The following is a 17,728-nucleotide window of genomic DNA, read 5'->3' as shown; positions in this document are numbered from 1 at the left end:
CATTATCCTGCGCCTGGTGCGATTCAGCCGCCAGCGGCAGGGCGAGCGGGAGAGGCACCAGGGTGGTCTTCTACTTGGGAGATTCTCTCCGTGGGCGGGGAACCTCACCCAGCCATTCAAGCTAACAATCAAGCGTTGGGGGAGGGGCGCGCGCAGGCAGCCTAAAATACCTTGGAAGCACAGCTGCGACCCAATCACTGAAATTAGCTTAACCCATGAAATCTGCGCACCCTCGGTTCTAATTGATAAGATCTCTCTCAGTTCAGCGATCCAAGACAAGAGGCGTGATATTTTTTAGTGCCTCTCGCTAAAGGGGCGGGGGCAACTTCTGATTGATAGAGCCTCCATATTCAGGGATAAACGCTAACAAGAGGGACTTGGCAGATAATAAGATCTATACTACACTAGTCGCAAGCAGAGACTAGTGCCTCTTCTTCCCAGCCAAAACAGGCTACAAAGTGTGGAAAGCCTGGGTTGAGAGGTCCAACTGAATGCTAGGCGCTGAACAGTCACCTTGACAACAATTGACTCCCACCCCCGCCTGATTACACTGGAGGCCCTGACTGCCAGAGCCTTTCCCAAAGCCTTGCACTGAGTGGGGATAGAGTGGGGATTTCCCAGCTCTTTGAGCCTCTTACTCCCCAGGCAGAAGCAGTTGCAGCCTTATAGCTGGATCACCAGGCTGCTAATTCAGGAAGGGGGGACTAGGAGAGAGAATCCAGGAAAGCAAACTCTCTCATCGTTGGACCCTGCAAACGCCAACAAGCCTTGACTACCAGCAAGACTAAAGCCAATTATATGACATTGCCATAGAATCCCATCAACTGCAAATCCCTACCTAAGTGTGACACAGGGGCAAAGCATGGGGTACAGAGTCACCGACCAGGAAGAGGGAGAGAAAAGAAAAAGGAAGAAGTTAACCTCTCAAAATCAAGAAAAATCCACACACTTTACAACTTGTTCCACTAATTTTTTTGTTGTTGTTTGTTTCTTCTATCTTATTGCCTTTATTTCCTCCACCTCGGTCCTTCTATTCTCTGCCCATCTTATGCTTCCTTTTTTTAACTACACTACCCATAACTGTTACATTTTATTTCTCTTCTTCATCCTCACCCTCCTTTAAGGTTATACTCCAAAACACTTAACTCTCACTCTCTCCTCTTTTGTTTGTTTTTTTTTGATTTGCTTTATTTTGTTTTTTTCTCTTCCTTTTTTATTTCTTCCTTCGTTTTTCTCTTTTTCTTATTTTTTCTTTCTATTCGTTTTTTCTTTTCTCGTTTTACTTTTCTCCCATTTAATCCTCAATCACGAACAAATTAGTTAATTTGGGACTCAAGGCTTTTTTTGGCTTTATTTTTCTTTTTTGCTTTTGTTTTTGTTTTTTTCTTGTTTGTTTATTTTTGTGTCATTTTGGGTCCTCCCAACCCAAGGTCTCCATTGTATTTAGTCTTCGCTCCACTTAATACAACAGATTTTTACTTATTATTTTTATTTTTTTCTTCTTTATTATTCTTTTTTTGGTCCTTTTTTCTGGCTCCCTCTTATCCCTCTCATTATATCTCTTAGTTGACCATCACTTACAAGCAAATCATCTTATGCTTGTCTAAAATTTTCTTCCTTTTTTTTTTTTTTTTTTTTTTGCATTTAGTAGGTCCCTACTCCCTTTTTTTGCCCCTTGAACTCTTCACCACAAATCAGGCCCTCCATTATAGGCACGATATTTCCCTGAGGAGAGGAGAGGAGGGAAAGAGAAGAAAGAAAAAAAGGGGGAAATAATAAATTATTACTGTTTTTTTTTGTGGGGTGTTTTACCTTTTTTTTTTTTTTTTTACTTTTTACTCTCTATTAATTCTAATTAGTGCTATCAACAAGACCACCCTCAGATGCCAATAAGAAAGAGGAAATCGAATATTATGGATACAAAAGAAAGAGAGGTAACACAAATAGATGTGGAAAAATCTATGGAGAAAAGACTTAACATATTGGAAGCCTTGGAGCTAAATGACAGAGAATTTAAAATAGAAATCTTAAAAATACTCAGAGATATTCAAGAAAACACAGAAAGGCAATATAAGGGGGATATCAGAAAACAACTCAATGAACACAAAGAATATATTACCAAGGAAATTGAAACTATTAAAACAAATCAAACAGAAATGAAAAACTCAATTCATGAGCTGAAAAACGAGGTAACAAGCTTAGCTAACAGAACAGCCCAGATTGAGGATAGGATTAGTGAAATAGAAGACAAACAACTTGAGGCACAACAGAGAGAAGAAGAAAGAGACTCAAAAATAATAAAAAACGAGAAAGCCCTACAGGAATTGTCTGATTCCATCAGAAAGAATAACATAAGAATAATAGGTATATCAGAGGGAGAAGAGAAAGAAAATGGAATGGAGAATATACTCAAACAAATAATAGACGAGAACTTCCCAAGCCTGTGGAAAGAACTAAAGCCTCAAATTCAAGAAGCAAACAGAACACCGAGTTTTCTTAACCCCAACAAACCCACTCCAAGGCACATCATAATAAAGATGACACAAACCAATGACAAAGAAAAAATTCTCAACGCAGCCAGAAAAAGAAGAGTACAACATATAAAGGAAGGCCTATTAGATTATCATCAGATTTCTCAGCAGAAACTCTACAAGCTAGAAGAGAGTGGACCCCAATATTTAAAGCCCTGAAAGAGAGGAACTTTCAGCCAAGAATACTATACCCATCAAAGCTATCCTTCAAGTATGAAGGAGATATAAAAACATTCACAAATACAGAAAAGATGAGAGAATTTATCAACAGAAAGCCCCCACTCCAGGAAATATTAAAGGGGGTTTTCCAACCAGATTCAAAGAACAAAAGAAAACAACACCACAAGTAACAGCTCCACCAAGAACACAATAAAACCAAACTTAAACTGTGACAACAAAGGAAAAAAAGGGGGGAGAGGATGGAGATTAACAGTAGCAAAGGATGATGAAGTGCAGAAATACTTATAAGATAGGGTACTACAATGAATATGGTAGGTACCCTTTTCATTACTTAATGGTAACCACCCTTGAAAAAACCACCACAAAAACACTTGACTTAAAAAAGGTAGCAACAGAGGAAAGAAGTATGGAACACAAACAAACAAAAACAAATGATAGAAAAACAAAAGAGAAGAATCAAACTAGATACAAAACTAACAGAAAGCAATTTATAAAATGGCAGTAGGGAACCCACAAGTGTCAATAATTACACTAAATGTAAATGGATTAAACTTACCAATAAAAAGACACAGAGAAGCAGAATGGATTAAAAAAGAAAATCCAGCCTGACCTGTGGTGGCGCAGTGGATAAAGCGTCGACCTGGAAATGCTGAGGTCGCCGGTTCGAAACCCTGGGCTTGCCTGGTCAAGGCACATATGGGAGTTGATGCTTCCTGCTCCTCCCCCCTTCTCTCTCTCTGTCTCTCTCTCTGTCTCTCTCCTTTCTAAAAATGAATAAATAAAATTAAAAAAAATTAAAAAAAAAAAAAAAAAAAAAAAAAAAAAGAAAATCCAACTATATGCTGCCTACAAGAAACACATCTAAGCAACAAGGATAAAAACAAATTCAAAGTGAAAGGCTGGAAAACAATACTCCAAGCAAACAACACCCAAAAAAAAGCAGGCGTAGCAATACTCATATCTAATAATGCTGAATACAAGAGAGAAAAAGTACTCAGAGACAAAAATGGTCATTTCATAATGATTAAGGGGAAGTTGAATCAAGAAGACATAACAATCCTTAATATATATGCACCAAACCAAGGAGCACCAAAATATATAAGACAGCTACTTATTGACCTTAAAACAAAAACTAACAAAAATACAATCATACTTGGAGACCTCAATACACCGCTGACGGCTCTAGATCGGTCATCCAAACAGAGAATCAATAAAGATATAGTGGCCTTAAACGAAATACTAGAACACCTGAATATGATAGACATCTACAGGACACTTCATCCCAAAGCGACAGAGTATACATTTTTCTCTAGTGTACATGGAACATTCTCAAGAATTGACCATATGTTGGGCCACAAAGACAATATCAGCAAATTTAGAAAAATTGAAATTGTACCAAGCATATTTTCTGATCATAAAGCCTTGAAACTAGAATTCAACTGCAAAAAAGAGGGGGGAAAACCCACAAAAATGTGGAAACTAAACAACATACTTCTAAAAAATGAATGGGTCAAAGAAGAAATAAGCGCAGAAATCAAAAGATATATACAGACAAATGAAAATGAAAATACGACATATCAGAATCTCTGGGATGCAGCAAAAGCAGTAATAAGAGGAAAGTTCATATCACTTCAGGCCTATATGAACAAACAAGAGAGAGCCGAAGTAAACCACTTAACTTCACACCTTAAGGAACTAGAAAAAGAAGAACAAAGACAACCCAAAACCAGCCGAAGAAAGGAGATAATAAAAATCACAGCAGAAATAAATGAAATAGAGAACAGAAAAACTATAGAAAAAATCAATAAAACAAGGAGCTGGTTCTTTGAAAAGATCAACAAAATTGACAAACCCTTGGCAAGACTCACCAAGGAAAAAAGACACAGGACTCAAATAAATAAAATCCAAAATGAAAGAGGAGAGATCACCACAGACATCATAGAAATACAAAGAATTATTGTAGAATACTATGAAAAATTATATGCCACCAAATACAACAATCTAGAAGAAATGGATAAATTCCTAGAACAATACAACCTTCCTAGACTGAGTCATGAAGAAGCAGAAAGCCTAAACAGACCAATCAGCAGGGAGGAAATAGAAAAAACTATTAAAAACCTCCCAAAAATAAAAGTCCAGGCCCAGACGGTTATACCAGCGAATTTTATCAAACATTCAAAGAAGACTTGGTTCCTATTCTACTCAAAGTCTTCCAAAAAATTGAAGAAGAAGCAATACTTCCAAACACATTTTATGAGGCCAACATAACCCTCATCCCAAAACCAGGCAAGGATGGCACAAAGAAAGAAAACTACAGAACAATATCTCTAATGAATACAGATGCTAAAATACTAAACAAAATACTGGCAAACCGAATACAACAACATATTAAAAAAATAATACATCATGATCAAGTGGGATTCATCCCAGAATCTCAAGGATGGTTCAACATACGCAAAACGGTTAACGTAATACACCATATCAACAAAACAAAGAACAAAAACCACATGATCTTATCAATAGATGCAGAAAAGGCTTTTGATAAAATACAACACAATTTTATGTTTAAGACTCTCAACAAAATGGGTATAGAAGGAAAATATCTCAACATGATAAAGGCCATATATGATAAACCATCAACCAACATCATATTAAACGGCATAAAACTGAGGACTTTCTACCTTAAATCAGGAACAAGACAGGGTTGTCCACTCTCTCCACCCTTATTTAATGTGGTGCTAGAAGTTCTGGCCAGAGCAATCAGACAAGACAAAGAAATAAAAGGCATCCATATCGAAAAAGAGGAAGTAAAGGTATCACTTTTTGCTGATGATATGACCCTATACATCGAAAACCCGAAGGACTCCACAAAAAGATTATTAGAAACAATAAACCAATACAGTAAGGTTGCAGGATACAAAATTAACATACAAAATTCCATAGCCTTTCTATATGCCAACAATGAAATATTAGAAAACGAACTCAAAAAAATAACCCCCTTCACGATTGCAACAAAAAAAATAAAATACCTAGGAATAAACATAACAAAGAATGTAAAGGACCTATATAATGAAAATTACAAAGCATTGTTAAGGGAAATCGAAAAAGATACAATGAGATGGAAAAATATTCCTTGTTCTTGGATAGGAAGAATAAATATAATCAAAATGGCCATATTACCCAAAGCAATATACAAATTTAATGCAATTCCCATCAAAATCCCTATGAGATTTTTTAAAGAAATGGAACAAAAAATCATCAGATTTATATGGAAATATAAAAAACCCCGAATAGCCAAAATAATCCTAAGGAAAAAGAATGAAGCTGGGGGCATTACAATACCTGACTTTAAACTATATTATAGGGCCACGATAATGAAAACAGCATGATATTGGCAGAAAAATAGACACTCAGACCAATGGAACAGAATAGAAAGCCCAGAAATAAAACCACATATATATAGTCAAATAATCTTTGATAAAGGGGCCAACAACACACAATGGAGAAAAGAAAGCCTCTTCAATAAATGGTGTTGGGAAAACTGGAAAGCCACATGCAAAAGAATGAAACTCGACTATAGCCTGTCCCCGTGTACTAAAATTAATTTAAAATGGATCAAAGACCTAAATATAAGACCTGAAACAATAAAGTACATAGAAGAAGACATAGGTACTAAAATCATGGACCTGGGTTTTAAAGAACATTTTATGAACTTGACTCCAATGGCAAGAGAAGTGAAGGCAAAGATAAATGAATGGGACTACATCAGAATAAAAAGTTTTTGCTCAGCAAGAGAAACTGATATAAAAATAAACAGACAGCCAACTAAATGGGAAATGATATTTACAAACAACAGCTCAGATAAGGGCCTAATATCCAAAATTTACAAAGAACTCATAAAACTCAACAACAAACAAACAAACAATCCCATAAAAAAATGGGAAGAGGACATGAACAGACACTTCTCTCAGGAAGAGATACAAATGGCCTACAGATATATGAAAAGATGCTCAGCTTCATTAGTTATTAGAGAAATGCAAATCAAAACTACAATGAGATACCACCTCACCCCTGTTAGATTAGCTATTATCAACAAGACGGGTAATAGCAAATGTTGGAGAGGCTGTGGAGAAAAAGGAACCCTCATTCACTGTTGGTGGGACTGTAAAGTAGTACAACCATTATGGAGGAAAGTATGGTGGTTCCTCAAAAAACTGCAAATAGAACTACCTTATGACCCAGCAATCCCTCTACTGGGTATATACCCCAAAACCTCAGAAACATTGATACGTGAAGACACATGTAGCCCCATGTTCATTGCAGCACTGTTCACAGTGGCCAAGACATGGAAACAACCAAAAAGTCCTTCAATAGAAGACTGGATAAAGAAGATGTGGCACATATACACTATGGAATACTACTCAGCCATAAGAAATGATGACATCAGATCATTTATAGCAAAATGGTGGGATCTTGATAACATTATAAGGAGTGAAATAATAAATCAGAAAAAAACAAGAACTACATGATTCCATACATTGGTGGAACATAAAAATGAGACTAAGAGACATGGACAAGAGTGTGGTGGTTACCAGGGGTGGGGGGAGGGAGGACATGGGAGGGAGGGAGGGAGAGAGTTAGGGGGAGGGGGAGGGGCACAGAGAACTAGATAGAGGGTGGCGGAGGACAATCTGACTTTGGGCAAGGGGTACGCAACATAATTTAATGACAAAATAACCTAGACATGTTTTCTTTGATTATATGTACCCTGAGTTATTAATGTCATCCCATTACCATTAATAAAAATTTATTAAAAAAAAAAAAAAAAGCAATGTGACCTAAACTTTAAGTGTTTTGTGATAACAGAAAAGAAGAGACTGTCCTAATTAACTGTGACAGTCTGTTACCCACAGGAATTTATGGGATGAGGTAGTGAATCTCATTTTTTTTCTACCTCTTTCCCTTTTAATTTGCCTACACCCATGCTACTTCCTTAGAGGCATTTATGCATTGGTTTCTTCATAATATAATTCTTTGATTCTAACGTAGCTGGTAAAGTTGGGTGCATCTGATACAGAGTAAGCATTAGACAAACTTCCTCATAATACGAAATGAATGTATAGATGTAGTATTCTAACCTTCATAGGCTGTTTCTATATTCTCATATATTCTTCATTTACATAATAAAATGCTGAAGTAAAGCTTGTAGTTAGATTCCTCTTGTAATTTCACCAATTTAGCTTTCTTTGTAAATATTCCCAAGACCATGTCCAAGTTCAGTTATAAGCAAGCTTCCCAGTCTTCTAGGCCTTGTATCATGTTTCTTTCTGTTTTCCCAAAACAGAGTAGGACAGTGTCCACAGTAAATATTCAGTAATTATTATGAACACATTGTTTCATTATGAACAAAAAGTATGTATTTATCTTGTTGAATTATTTAGCTTACCTAATCATGCTAGAATTAATAACTGTTACAATAAAAATTAAACTAGTATGCAATTGACATTTTATTATAATACAGCAATTATAATTAAAAGTTTGATACCTCTTGTCATGCTGGCATATTGGTAGCAATTCAACAAAAACAGTTCAAAAGGATGAGTTGCACAAGCCAACTTCCAGGAAGACAGCTAAGATCACAACGATCTAGAAGTCACTTTGGAGTTAAACAAATAAGTTTACAAGTTCAAGATGTAGAGAGTCAGAAAGATCTTAATTATTCTTGGATTTTGAAATTCTCTAAAATATTGCACTAAATTTTTTTTTTTTTTTTGTATTTTTCTGAAGCTGGAAATGGGGAGAGACAGTCAGACAGACTCCTGCATACGCCGGACCGGGATCCACCCGGCACGCCCAGCAGGGGGCGACGCTCTGCCCACCAGGGGGCGATGCTCTGCCCCTCCAGGGCGTTGCTCTATTGCAACCAGAGCCACTCTAGCGCCTGAGGCAGAGGCCAAGGAGCCATTCCCAGCGCCCGGGCCATCTTTGCTCCAGTGGAGCCTCGGCTGCGGGAGGGGAAGAGAGAGTTAGAGAAGAAGGAGAGGGGGAGGGGTGGAGAAGCAGATGGACGCTTCTCCTGTGTGCCCTGGCTGGGAATCGAACCCGGGACTTCTGCACTCCAGGCCGACGCTCTACCACTGAGCCAACCGGCCAGGGCCTGCACTAAATTTAACTCAAATCAAAAATGAAAGGAATTCTCATTTTGTGGCTTTTCCATGCCTCTTCAGTACCTACAATATACAAGGGTCATTGCCACATATTGCAAATGAAAGTAAACTTTTATTTAATCTTAGAAACTGAATGGGGAATAAGAAGTTGGCAGCCTTTAAAAGCATATCCCAGAATAGGTACTGATGATATCATCTTTTGGGCCACTTTATTATGCTTTTTGTTCATGTATGAATTCAACATTTTGTCATAAGTACTAAAGTGGTATTTAATTATAGAGTTAAAATTTTCAAGAAATAAATGTCAAATGACTTGAAGTAGAACATTTGTTTATACTTGATTAAACTGTTTTGGTCATTATGTGTCATTGCACTCCTTGCCTTTGAATAAAGATACTAATTTTCATTTACTCTTAGCACACTTCAAGAAATGTAATTTAAAGCTGATGAGTAACCAAATTCCTGTGTTGAGGAATAAAGAAATATTTACTTTCTGTGGAGTGCAAATTAGTTGGATATGCAGACTTTATATACCATAGATAAGAATTTTCAGTAAAATCTCAAGCAATGTGTTTTAAAGGGCAAGCATTAACAATTTGTTGCTCATTCAAACAATTGTTTACAAGCTCCCATACCATTTCCCTGCACCACGAGTGAATGATTCACTCAGGTTACCAGTCTTATTAAGAAATCACCTTTGAGAATTTTAGACTTAATTTTTATGAAACTTTTTTAAAACTTCCCTATTTATATTGTTCAGATTCATTTAACTTGAGTATTTTGTCATTTAGAGTAATAACTCAACAATCTGTTAGTGCCACCTTTCTTTGTTACTTTTCTTAGTGGTATGAAATGTGCTATTTTGAATCCCTGAAATGTTATAAACTACCAGATTGCTAATTGCTTTCAATGCTGTGAAAAATAATTACTCCACATTATTTTTTATATTTAATTGACAGTGTAATGTATTTAACTAAAGACCTGCAATATACTATTCCTAATTACTGAAGGTGGTGAAGTGGAAAAGTAGGCTGTAAAACTTTACAAGGGAAAGAATGTTTTCTCCATTAGGCTAAAAGTCATTGTTGATACAACTTTTTCAAAGACAAAAAATAATAGTAATAATAATTTCCCAAATGAGAAGTTCTAGAAAACTAGAAAGGATTGTGTAATATTTTTACTCATGATAGTACAGATATTTAAAATTTTTTAATTTTTGAATAGATTGTTCTGGTGATAGATATATAGGAAGTATACCATGTTTGTACTAAAATTCCTTCTTTAGTTAAAAGAACTTTATCAAGGAGATAATCATGCTGTACTTAGAATGAGTAATCTTTCTCACTGGCCTGTGTTCAATTTATTCTGCATCTGTAGGCCATTTAGCTGAAAAACTATGCCAAATTTTATATGTCATTGAAATATCAAGATATAACAGAAACTTTGTCTTTTCTTAGCTCCCACGTTAACATTGTCATGTAATAAACTGATCCCTGGAAATAACTCTATAACCTGATGCAAGAAATTCACACAATCTAGAAGGGTCACAAATTGGGATGTACACATTAGGCTCTTTGAATAGATGTGTACTGTCTTCATTTACCTGTGGCTCTGGGAATATTATTAGTAATTGGCATATTCTTTGCTTTCTTATAATCTATGGTTAAAATAAAATGTCTCCATTAGTATTTCATTAAACTGCTTATTTAATTTCAATTATGTACATTTTCCAAAAGTAGACAACTGAAATAAGTGACCTGTTTCAGGGAATGTAAATTATTTTCAGAATTTCAGAAATTGAAAAGGGATAAAAGGAAGGAGAAAATGCTGGGCTGGTGTGAAGCGATAGCCCGTAACCCTCACAGAATCCCAAACAACACCCGAACACCCGAGATCTCAGGGGAGTTGGCTGATGCCTCACAAACCTCCACACTGGTGAGTGAAAAGTTATTTTACTTCAAAAATAGCTCTTCTGTAAATGGAATGCTAAGAAAATGGGGAGAGGGATGACTTTCAAACTATACATTATTCTTGTTTGCATTTGTATTATATTGTTCATATAGATTCAGTTTACTTAATGGATATTAATAGAAATATCTTAATGTCATAATAATCACATTTAATTCAGGTTAGACAACAATTTTTTTCTTTCTATTTCTTTACCCTTCCATTATGTTAGGGATGTTAAAGATATTCAAAGTTCTTGTCTTGTATTCTATACTTGCGTAACAGAATCAATGGGGCAAAGCAAATGGAATTATTCAAAAACAATATAAAATCAGAATCACATATTTTAATATATATTCTAAAATTTGTAGAGGAGGGTATTGGGGGGATAAATGATGATAGACAGAGACTTGACTTGGGGTGATGAATTCACAATACAGTGTATAGATGATGTGTTATGGAATTGTGCATCTGAAACCTGTATAATGTTGTTAGCTATTGTCACCCTGATAAATTCAATGAAAAGAAAAAGATCAACCCCCCTAAAAAAACTTATTGTGCTCAGAAAATAAATTAATTAATAAGTAAATAAATAAAAATGTCAAAAGAGATTAAAATTATAATTTTCATATAAAATTGTGAATGAAATAATTGCAAAAATTATTTGAAGACAATTCAGTAATATACTCCTTTATGTTTAGTTTTCTCCTTTAGGTTTAAAGGCTCAGCTCCAGCTAGCCATCATATCCCTGTGGTTAGGAAAAGAAAACTCATTAATTAGCAAAAAGAGTTTTACATGTTATTTGTTTAGATTTTGGCTACAACAGTCTTCATTCTGACTTAAAGAAGGAAAATTCCATTTAGTCTCTAGGTTTTATTTGAACATATTAGATATATTTTAGTTATTGTTTTATGATTTTATAGAAATACAAATGTTGTCATTAGCCTAACTTACTAGTTGATGAATGTACAGTTAAATTTGAGCAATGATTTTAGGTTTGTTTTTAACTTTTGAGTCATTTGGTAATTTCCATAGAAATAATGATTTTAACACACATTATTGAGTGGATATCAAGAGAAACCACCTCAAGAAATAGGCTTTCAGTTGACCAATGATAGAAGTGGGAGTCCTACATCAATTTCATCACTTTAGGAGGGTCTGGAGAATTGTGTGCAACACAATTGGATGGTCAAAGATCTAGGGAGTAGATTCTCTGAAATTGTAATCTTTACTGTTTCACCTCTTTTGTAAATTGCTATTTTTAATAAATCTACTTGGAATGAATTAACATCATTGAAACATATTATTCGTAAAGCTGGACTTTGTCAGGTATGCAGTAGCTAAAAGTTTAAAAATAAAAAAAAAATTGACTTTTTTGCTTTCATTAGTGGCTTTACTGTGTAATTCCTATTTCATAAAACCATGGATCAAAACCATAAAAAAATCTTGAGCAAACATTTGGCCCAGCTTTCTCTTATAATTGGGTAACCTAATATTAGCTTCATTTTATTGATGTGTAAAAACTGTGGCCCAGAAAAATTAATTGACTTCACAAGTGTCACTTAGCTAGTAAATGATGAAAGCATTACTTGAGGCTAAGCTTCTCAAGCCAATACTTTTTCTTACTTTACCACACTCTTTCTCTTTCCTGATGACATTTTTCTCCCCATTCAAATATTTTTAGTAGAAAGAAAAAGACATCAAGTTACTACTTTGATTAAACCCAGTAATTAATCTTTTAAAATCTAATGCTATGTTTGGAGATAAACTTCAGCCACAGTAACATAACCTCAAAAACTCAGTTTCTTAACAGAGAAAAATCAAATATTTCTTTCTTCTGTCATAGTGAGCTCTCCTTGATGTTTTGCTGTCAAATGATGATTCAAAGATATAGACTCTTTTTATCTTTTGATGATGCCTACTTAAGCATGTGGCCTCTTAGCTCACTGTGAAAAAAATAGAGACTACACAGACCCTTGTGCTGCATGGACTATTATGGAGCAGACTGGAATGTGTGGATATCTTCCCATTGGATAGAACCTAGTCTCATGGCCCCATCTGAACTGTAAGAGACACTGGTAAATGTTAGGCAATTATGTGGCCCAAAGTAGATGGAAATAGTGAGCATCTAGCCTATTTAAGCCACAGCCCACCATTCAGTTGCCAAATATTTGTCAAGTTTCCACTCTCTCATGAAGAAGGATTATTACATTCTGAGAGAGATAACTAAAAATGCTTTCAGTTACAGGATTCAGTCCAAGTCTGTGATCTCTGCTTATTCATTGTCTTCATCAAATAATGATGATGGTGAAATCATCTTTGAATAAATTTTCTGTATTTTTGCAACCAGTTCCTACCACATTTTTATACCCAATATACTAATAAGAAGTTGGAAGAGGGAAACCACAATGACCACTTTTGCTTGGAAAGAGAAAGAACCAAATATACATGGAAATCAGAGGTGAAATCCTACAGGACAGATATTATAAAGTCTTCCTAAACTAGAGGCCAGGGAGGATTCTTGAAAAGGTTTTGTCCATCTCCCTTGTCCACAGCTTTCTCCAGAATCTGCTTATGCCCCTTGGGAAATTCTTCCTTTTCTATTATTCTTCTTGTCCACATTTGAAGTGCCTATTGGGGTTTGTATAGCCTGAAATATTTTTTCCTTTTTGTGGAAAACAGGAAACAACTCTTGGGGACCAAGAGTTGTTTAAAATAAAAAATATATCAAGGCTCATAGTTCTGGGATCATGGTATTTTATTGCTACAATCCTCTGAAATATTCATAAAGTTCTTTATCTCCTTGGCTCCTGATAGTCATGTGTCTAAGAGAGCTCTTTCATTGATGCCATTTATTTCTTCTTCTCCCATGTTTCTCTCAAGATGATATTTTCTTCCTTGATCTCATTGCCAACCCATTCGTTGTTTAATTGCATGCTATTTAGCCTCATTGTGTTTGATTGTTTTCTACTTCTTTTAAGGTAGTTAATTTCTAGTTTTATACTATTTAATCAGAGAAGATACTTTATATGATTTCAATCTTCTTGAATTTGTGGAGACTTATTTTGTGTCCTAACATGTGATCTATCTTTGAGAATGTTCCATGTGCACTTGAGAAGAATGTATATATATTCTGTTGAAAAAGTCCAGAAGGTATACACAAATTTAGTAAGTGCAGGAAGTAATGACCAGCGATACAGAGGAGTAGCACAGGGAGGAGGCTGGTGTTATTGGAACCTACAGGTCTGAGGAAGGCCCCTCAGAGCTGCACCTCACACTCTGAGCACAGATTCTTCTCAGCTGCTGTAGGAAACTGTAGTTCAGAAGAGGGACTCTGAGAAGATAGGATGCAGAATCCTAATGGGCATTTCTCAATTCTTACATATTCAAGTGGGAGGTGCAATAAAGATATTTCAAAGAATATGGAAAAAAACTTAGAAACTGGACCCAACTTCTGCTGACTTAAAGAAGCCTTGCTGGGATGATACTAACAAAAAACAGGGGTAAGCAAGAATCTCCTCCTGTATTCTAATTTCCTTTTGCAATAGCATTGACACGACCTGCCCAACAGATAAATGGCAAAGGAGAAATCTGGTTGGAAGACTCCCAGCATCTTACAACAGACTTTAGAAGAATGAATTTAGAGCTGACTGGTACTAGCTTTGTAATCAGAATGAAAATTAAGATAAGAGCTTTAAGAAATAAACTCAGAAATTTCAATGGCTTAATATAGTAAGGGTTTGCTTTTGCTCATGACTCAGTCTAGTATAGGACATTCGACTCTCTAGCAATGAATGCAGGGATCCCTGTTTCTCCCCTCCTGCGGGTCTGCTGTGTAGAACACTGGGCCTCTGAGTTTATCAGCTAAGGGAAAGAGTGTGAGTGGGTGATCGTGGAGACACCTGGTTAGGTTTGGAAGTAAGTGCATCATTTCTACCCTGGGGCCATTGACTACATACTAACGACATACCCCGGTGTATCTGACAATGATGAAATAAGGAATTCCAGAATAAGGAAATTAAAGCATTTAGCCAACCTCTATCAGAAATGCATTTGTTCTTTGAGAGATAGTATTTTTACTACATTTCCATTTTGTATACTCATGCTTTTACTGATTATTTCTCCGCTGTCACCCAGAACATTTGAGGCTTTCCTGTAGCTATCATAACCCACCTAAGGATAATATTGGGGGAATTGGGGGATGGAGGGAGGAAAGAAAAAAGAGGAAGAAAAGTGATGTAGGAGGAAGAGAAAAAGAAAGAGGAGGATCAGGATGACTAAATATTGAATACCAGAAGCTTTTCTAAGTATTTTAAACATAGTCTCATTTTTTAATACAAGAATCCAAAGAGTGGCCCTGGCCAGTTGGCTCAGTGGTAGAGCGTCGGCCTGGCATGCAGAAGTCCTGGGTTCGATTCCTGGCCAGGGCACACAGGAGAGGCACCCATCTGCTTCTCCACCCCTCCCCCTCTCCTTCTTCTCTGTCTCTCTCTTCCCCTCCCGCAGCGAGGCTCCATTGGAGCAAAGATGGCCCGGGCACTGGGGATGGCTCCTTGGCCTCTGCCCCAGGTGCTGGAGTGGCTCTGGTCGCAACAGAGCGACGCCCGGGAGGGGCAGAGCATTGCCCCCTGGTGGGCAGAGCATCGCCCCCTGGTGGACATGCTGGGTGGATCCTGGTCGGGCACATGCGGGAGTCTGTCTGACTGTCTCTCCCCATTTCCAGCTTCAGAAAAATACAAAAAAAAAAAAAAGAATCCAAAGAGGTAGATATAAGTAATATCCCTATTTTATAGACAAGGAAACTGAGACATTGTGAAATTTAAAAACCTGCCCAAACTGAGTTAGGTAATAACTGGTAAAGCTGGGATTCTAATAATCCAAGTCATTGTGTCTCTCTCAGCTTGGGGACAAAACAGTCATTATCAAATTGTATATATTTGGCTAAACACAAAGAATGTAAATAAGATAATAATACATTATAGAGCAATACCAGCAAAGGGAAGCAGGAGAGCAGCCAAACAAGCTCCCCTGCGGCATTCAGAGCAGAGTCACATAGAAGGAGGGAGCTTTCGGGTCTACAGTAGTGAGCCTTAGGGTCCGAGCTGCAACGCCCCCACCCACGCGGCTGAGGGCACACCAGAGAGCGGGTGGCAGTGGGAGACAAAAGCGCGGTTCTGCTGGCAGGGGCGGAAGCTGGCAGGCCACCACTGGGCTCAGGTGTGAGCTCAATCTTGCCCGGCTGGGGAGAAAGTGGCGTGCAAAAGCGGTCAAGCTCAGCTGCTGGCAGCCTATAATCCAGCCTCCAGGAGAAGGGCGGGAACCCCGGAAAGGGTGGAGACCAGCCCCGGAGCAAGGGCAGAGGAGCACAGCCCTGCCCCGCCCTTGCAACCCAGGCTTGCTGTCTGACTTGGTAGCCGGCTCCTCCCGGGGGAGTGGAGCCAAAAGCCCAGAAGAGGCAGAGTTCTGCTACAGAGCTGAGCTTGGGCACGCAGCCCTGCCCGGCGGTAGAACCAAGGCTAGCAGCTGTTCCTTGAGTGGAATACTCCTGCAAGGGCAGGGTGAAAGCTCGGAAACAGGCAGAGACCTGCAGCTGAGCAAAGATGCTCGCCAGTGCCCTCAGGAACGAGCATAACGTCACACACGGGGGCAGGGCAAAGGCCAAGGCCACCAACCTTTGTGCACCCGAGCACGTGATCACAGCCACTCCCGTGAAGAGAAAATGCGGAGGCAGAGAAATACAACACAAATAAACCAAGAGAAATCCCCAGAAAAGGACCTAAGTGAATCAGATATAACCAAATTACCAGATGCAGAGTTTTAAATAACGATTGTTAGGATGCTCAAAGATATTAGAACAACCATAGATGGCCATTACAAAAACCTAAATAAAGAGATAACAAATATAAAAAAGGACATTGAAATAATAAAAAAGAATCAGTCAGAAATGACAAATACAATATCTGAAATAAAGAATACAATGGAAGGAATTAAAAGCAGGATGGATGAAGCAGGGAATCAAATCAGTGAGTTAGAGGACACAATAAATAAAGGCATGGAAGCAGAGCAGAAAAAAGAAAAGAGACTCAAAAAGTCTGAGGAAACTCTAAGAGAGCTCTGTGACAACATGAAGAGAAATAACATCCGCATCATAGGGGTTCCTGAAGAAGAAGAGAAAGAACAAGGGATAGAGACTTTGTTCAAACATATCATAGCGGAAAACTTCCCCCAATTAAGGCAGGAAAACATTTCACATGTTCAGGAAGCACAGAGAACTCCATTAAGGAGAAACCCAAAGAAACCAACACCAAGACACATCATAATTAAAATACCAAAGCTAAATGATAAAGAGAAAATATTAAAAGCTGCTAGAGAAAAAAAGACTATCACCTAAAAAGGAGCCCCCATAAGGATGACTTCTGACTTCTCAACAGAAACACTTGAGGCCAGAAGGGAATGGCAAGAAATATTCAAAGTAATGCAGAACAAGAACTTACAACCAAGACTACTTTATCCAGCAAGGCTATCATTTAAAATTGAAGGAGAAATAAAAAGCTTTACAGACAAAAAAAAACCTCAAGGAATTCACTGCAACCAAACCAAGGCTGCAAGAAATGCTAACAGACCTCTTGTAAACAGATCAAAGGAAAAAAAAAGAATATAACAAAAGAGAAAAACAGTTTTAAAGAAAAAAATGGCAATAAACAATTACATATCAGTAATAACCTTAAATGTTAATGGATTAAATGATCCGACCAAGAGACATAGGGTAGCTGCGTGGATAAGAAAACAGGACCCATACATATGCTGTCTACAAGAGACACACCTTAAATCTAAAGATGCACACAGACTGAAGATAAAAGGATGGAAAAAAATATTTCATGCAAATGGAATAAAAAAAAAAA

The 17,728-nt window shown here is 37.2% G+C and overlaps 1 protein-coding gene across 2 annotated transcripts in view; it reads left to right on the top strand.

The window, feature by feature from the left end:
- The window catches only part of MARCHF1 (membrane associated ring-CH-type finger 1), a 459,926-nt gene that overhangs the window by 124,696 nt on the left and 317,502 nt on the right, over positions 1-17,728 (top strand). For both annotated transcript variants that reach the window (XM_066280136.1, XM_066280125.1), the window contains exon 2: positions 10,665-10,813. In XM_066280136.1, coding sequence (XP_066136233.1) covers positions 10,703-10,813 — 111 coding nt within the window. In that variant the 5' untranslated portion in view covers positions 10,665-10,702. The remainder of the gene's footprint in view (positions 1-10,664; positions 10,814-17,728) is intronic.

Source organism: Saccopteryx bilineata, chromosome 1 (assembly GCF_036850765.1).
Source record: "Saccopteryx bilineata isolate mSacBil1 chromosome 1, mSacBil1_pri_phased_curated, whole genome shotgun sequence".
NCBI lineage: Eukaryota > Metazoa > Chordata > Mammalia > Chiroptera > Emballonuridae > Saccopteryx > Saccopteryx bilineata.
This window is presented reverse-complemented; position numbering and strand designations above follow the sequence as displayed.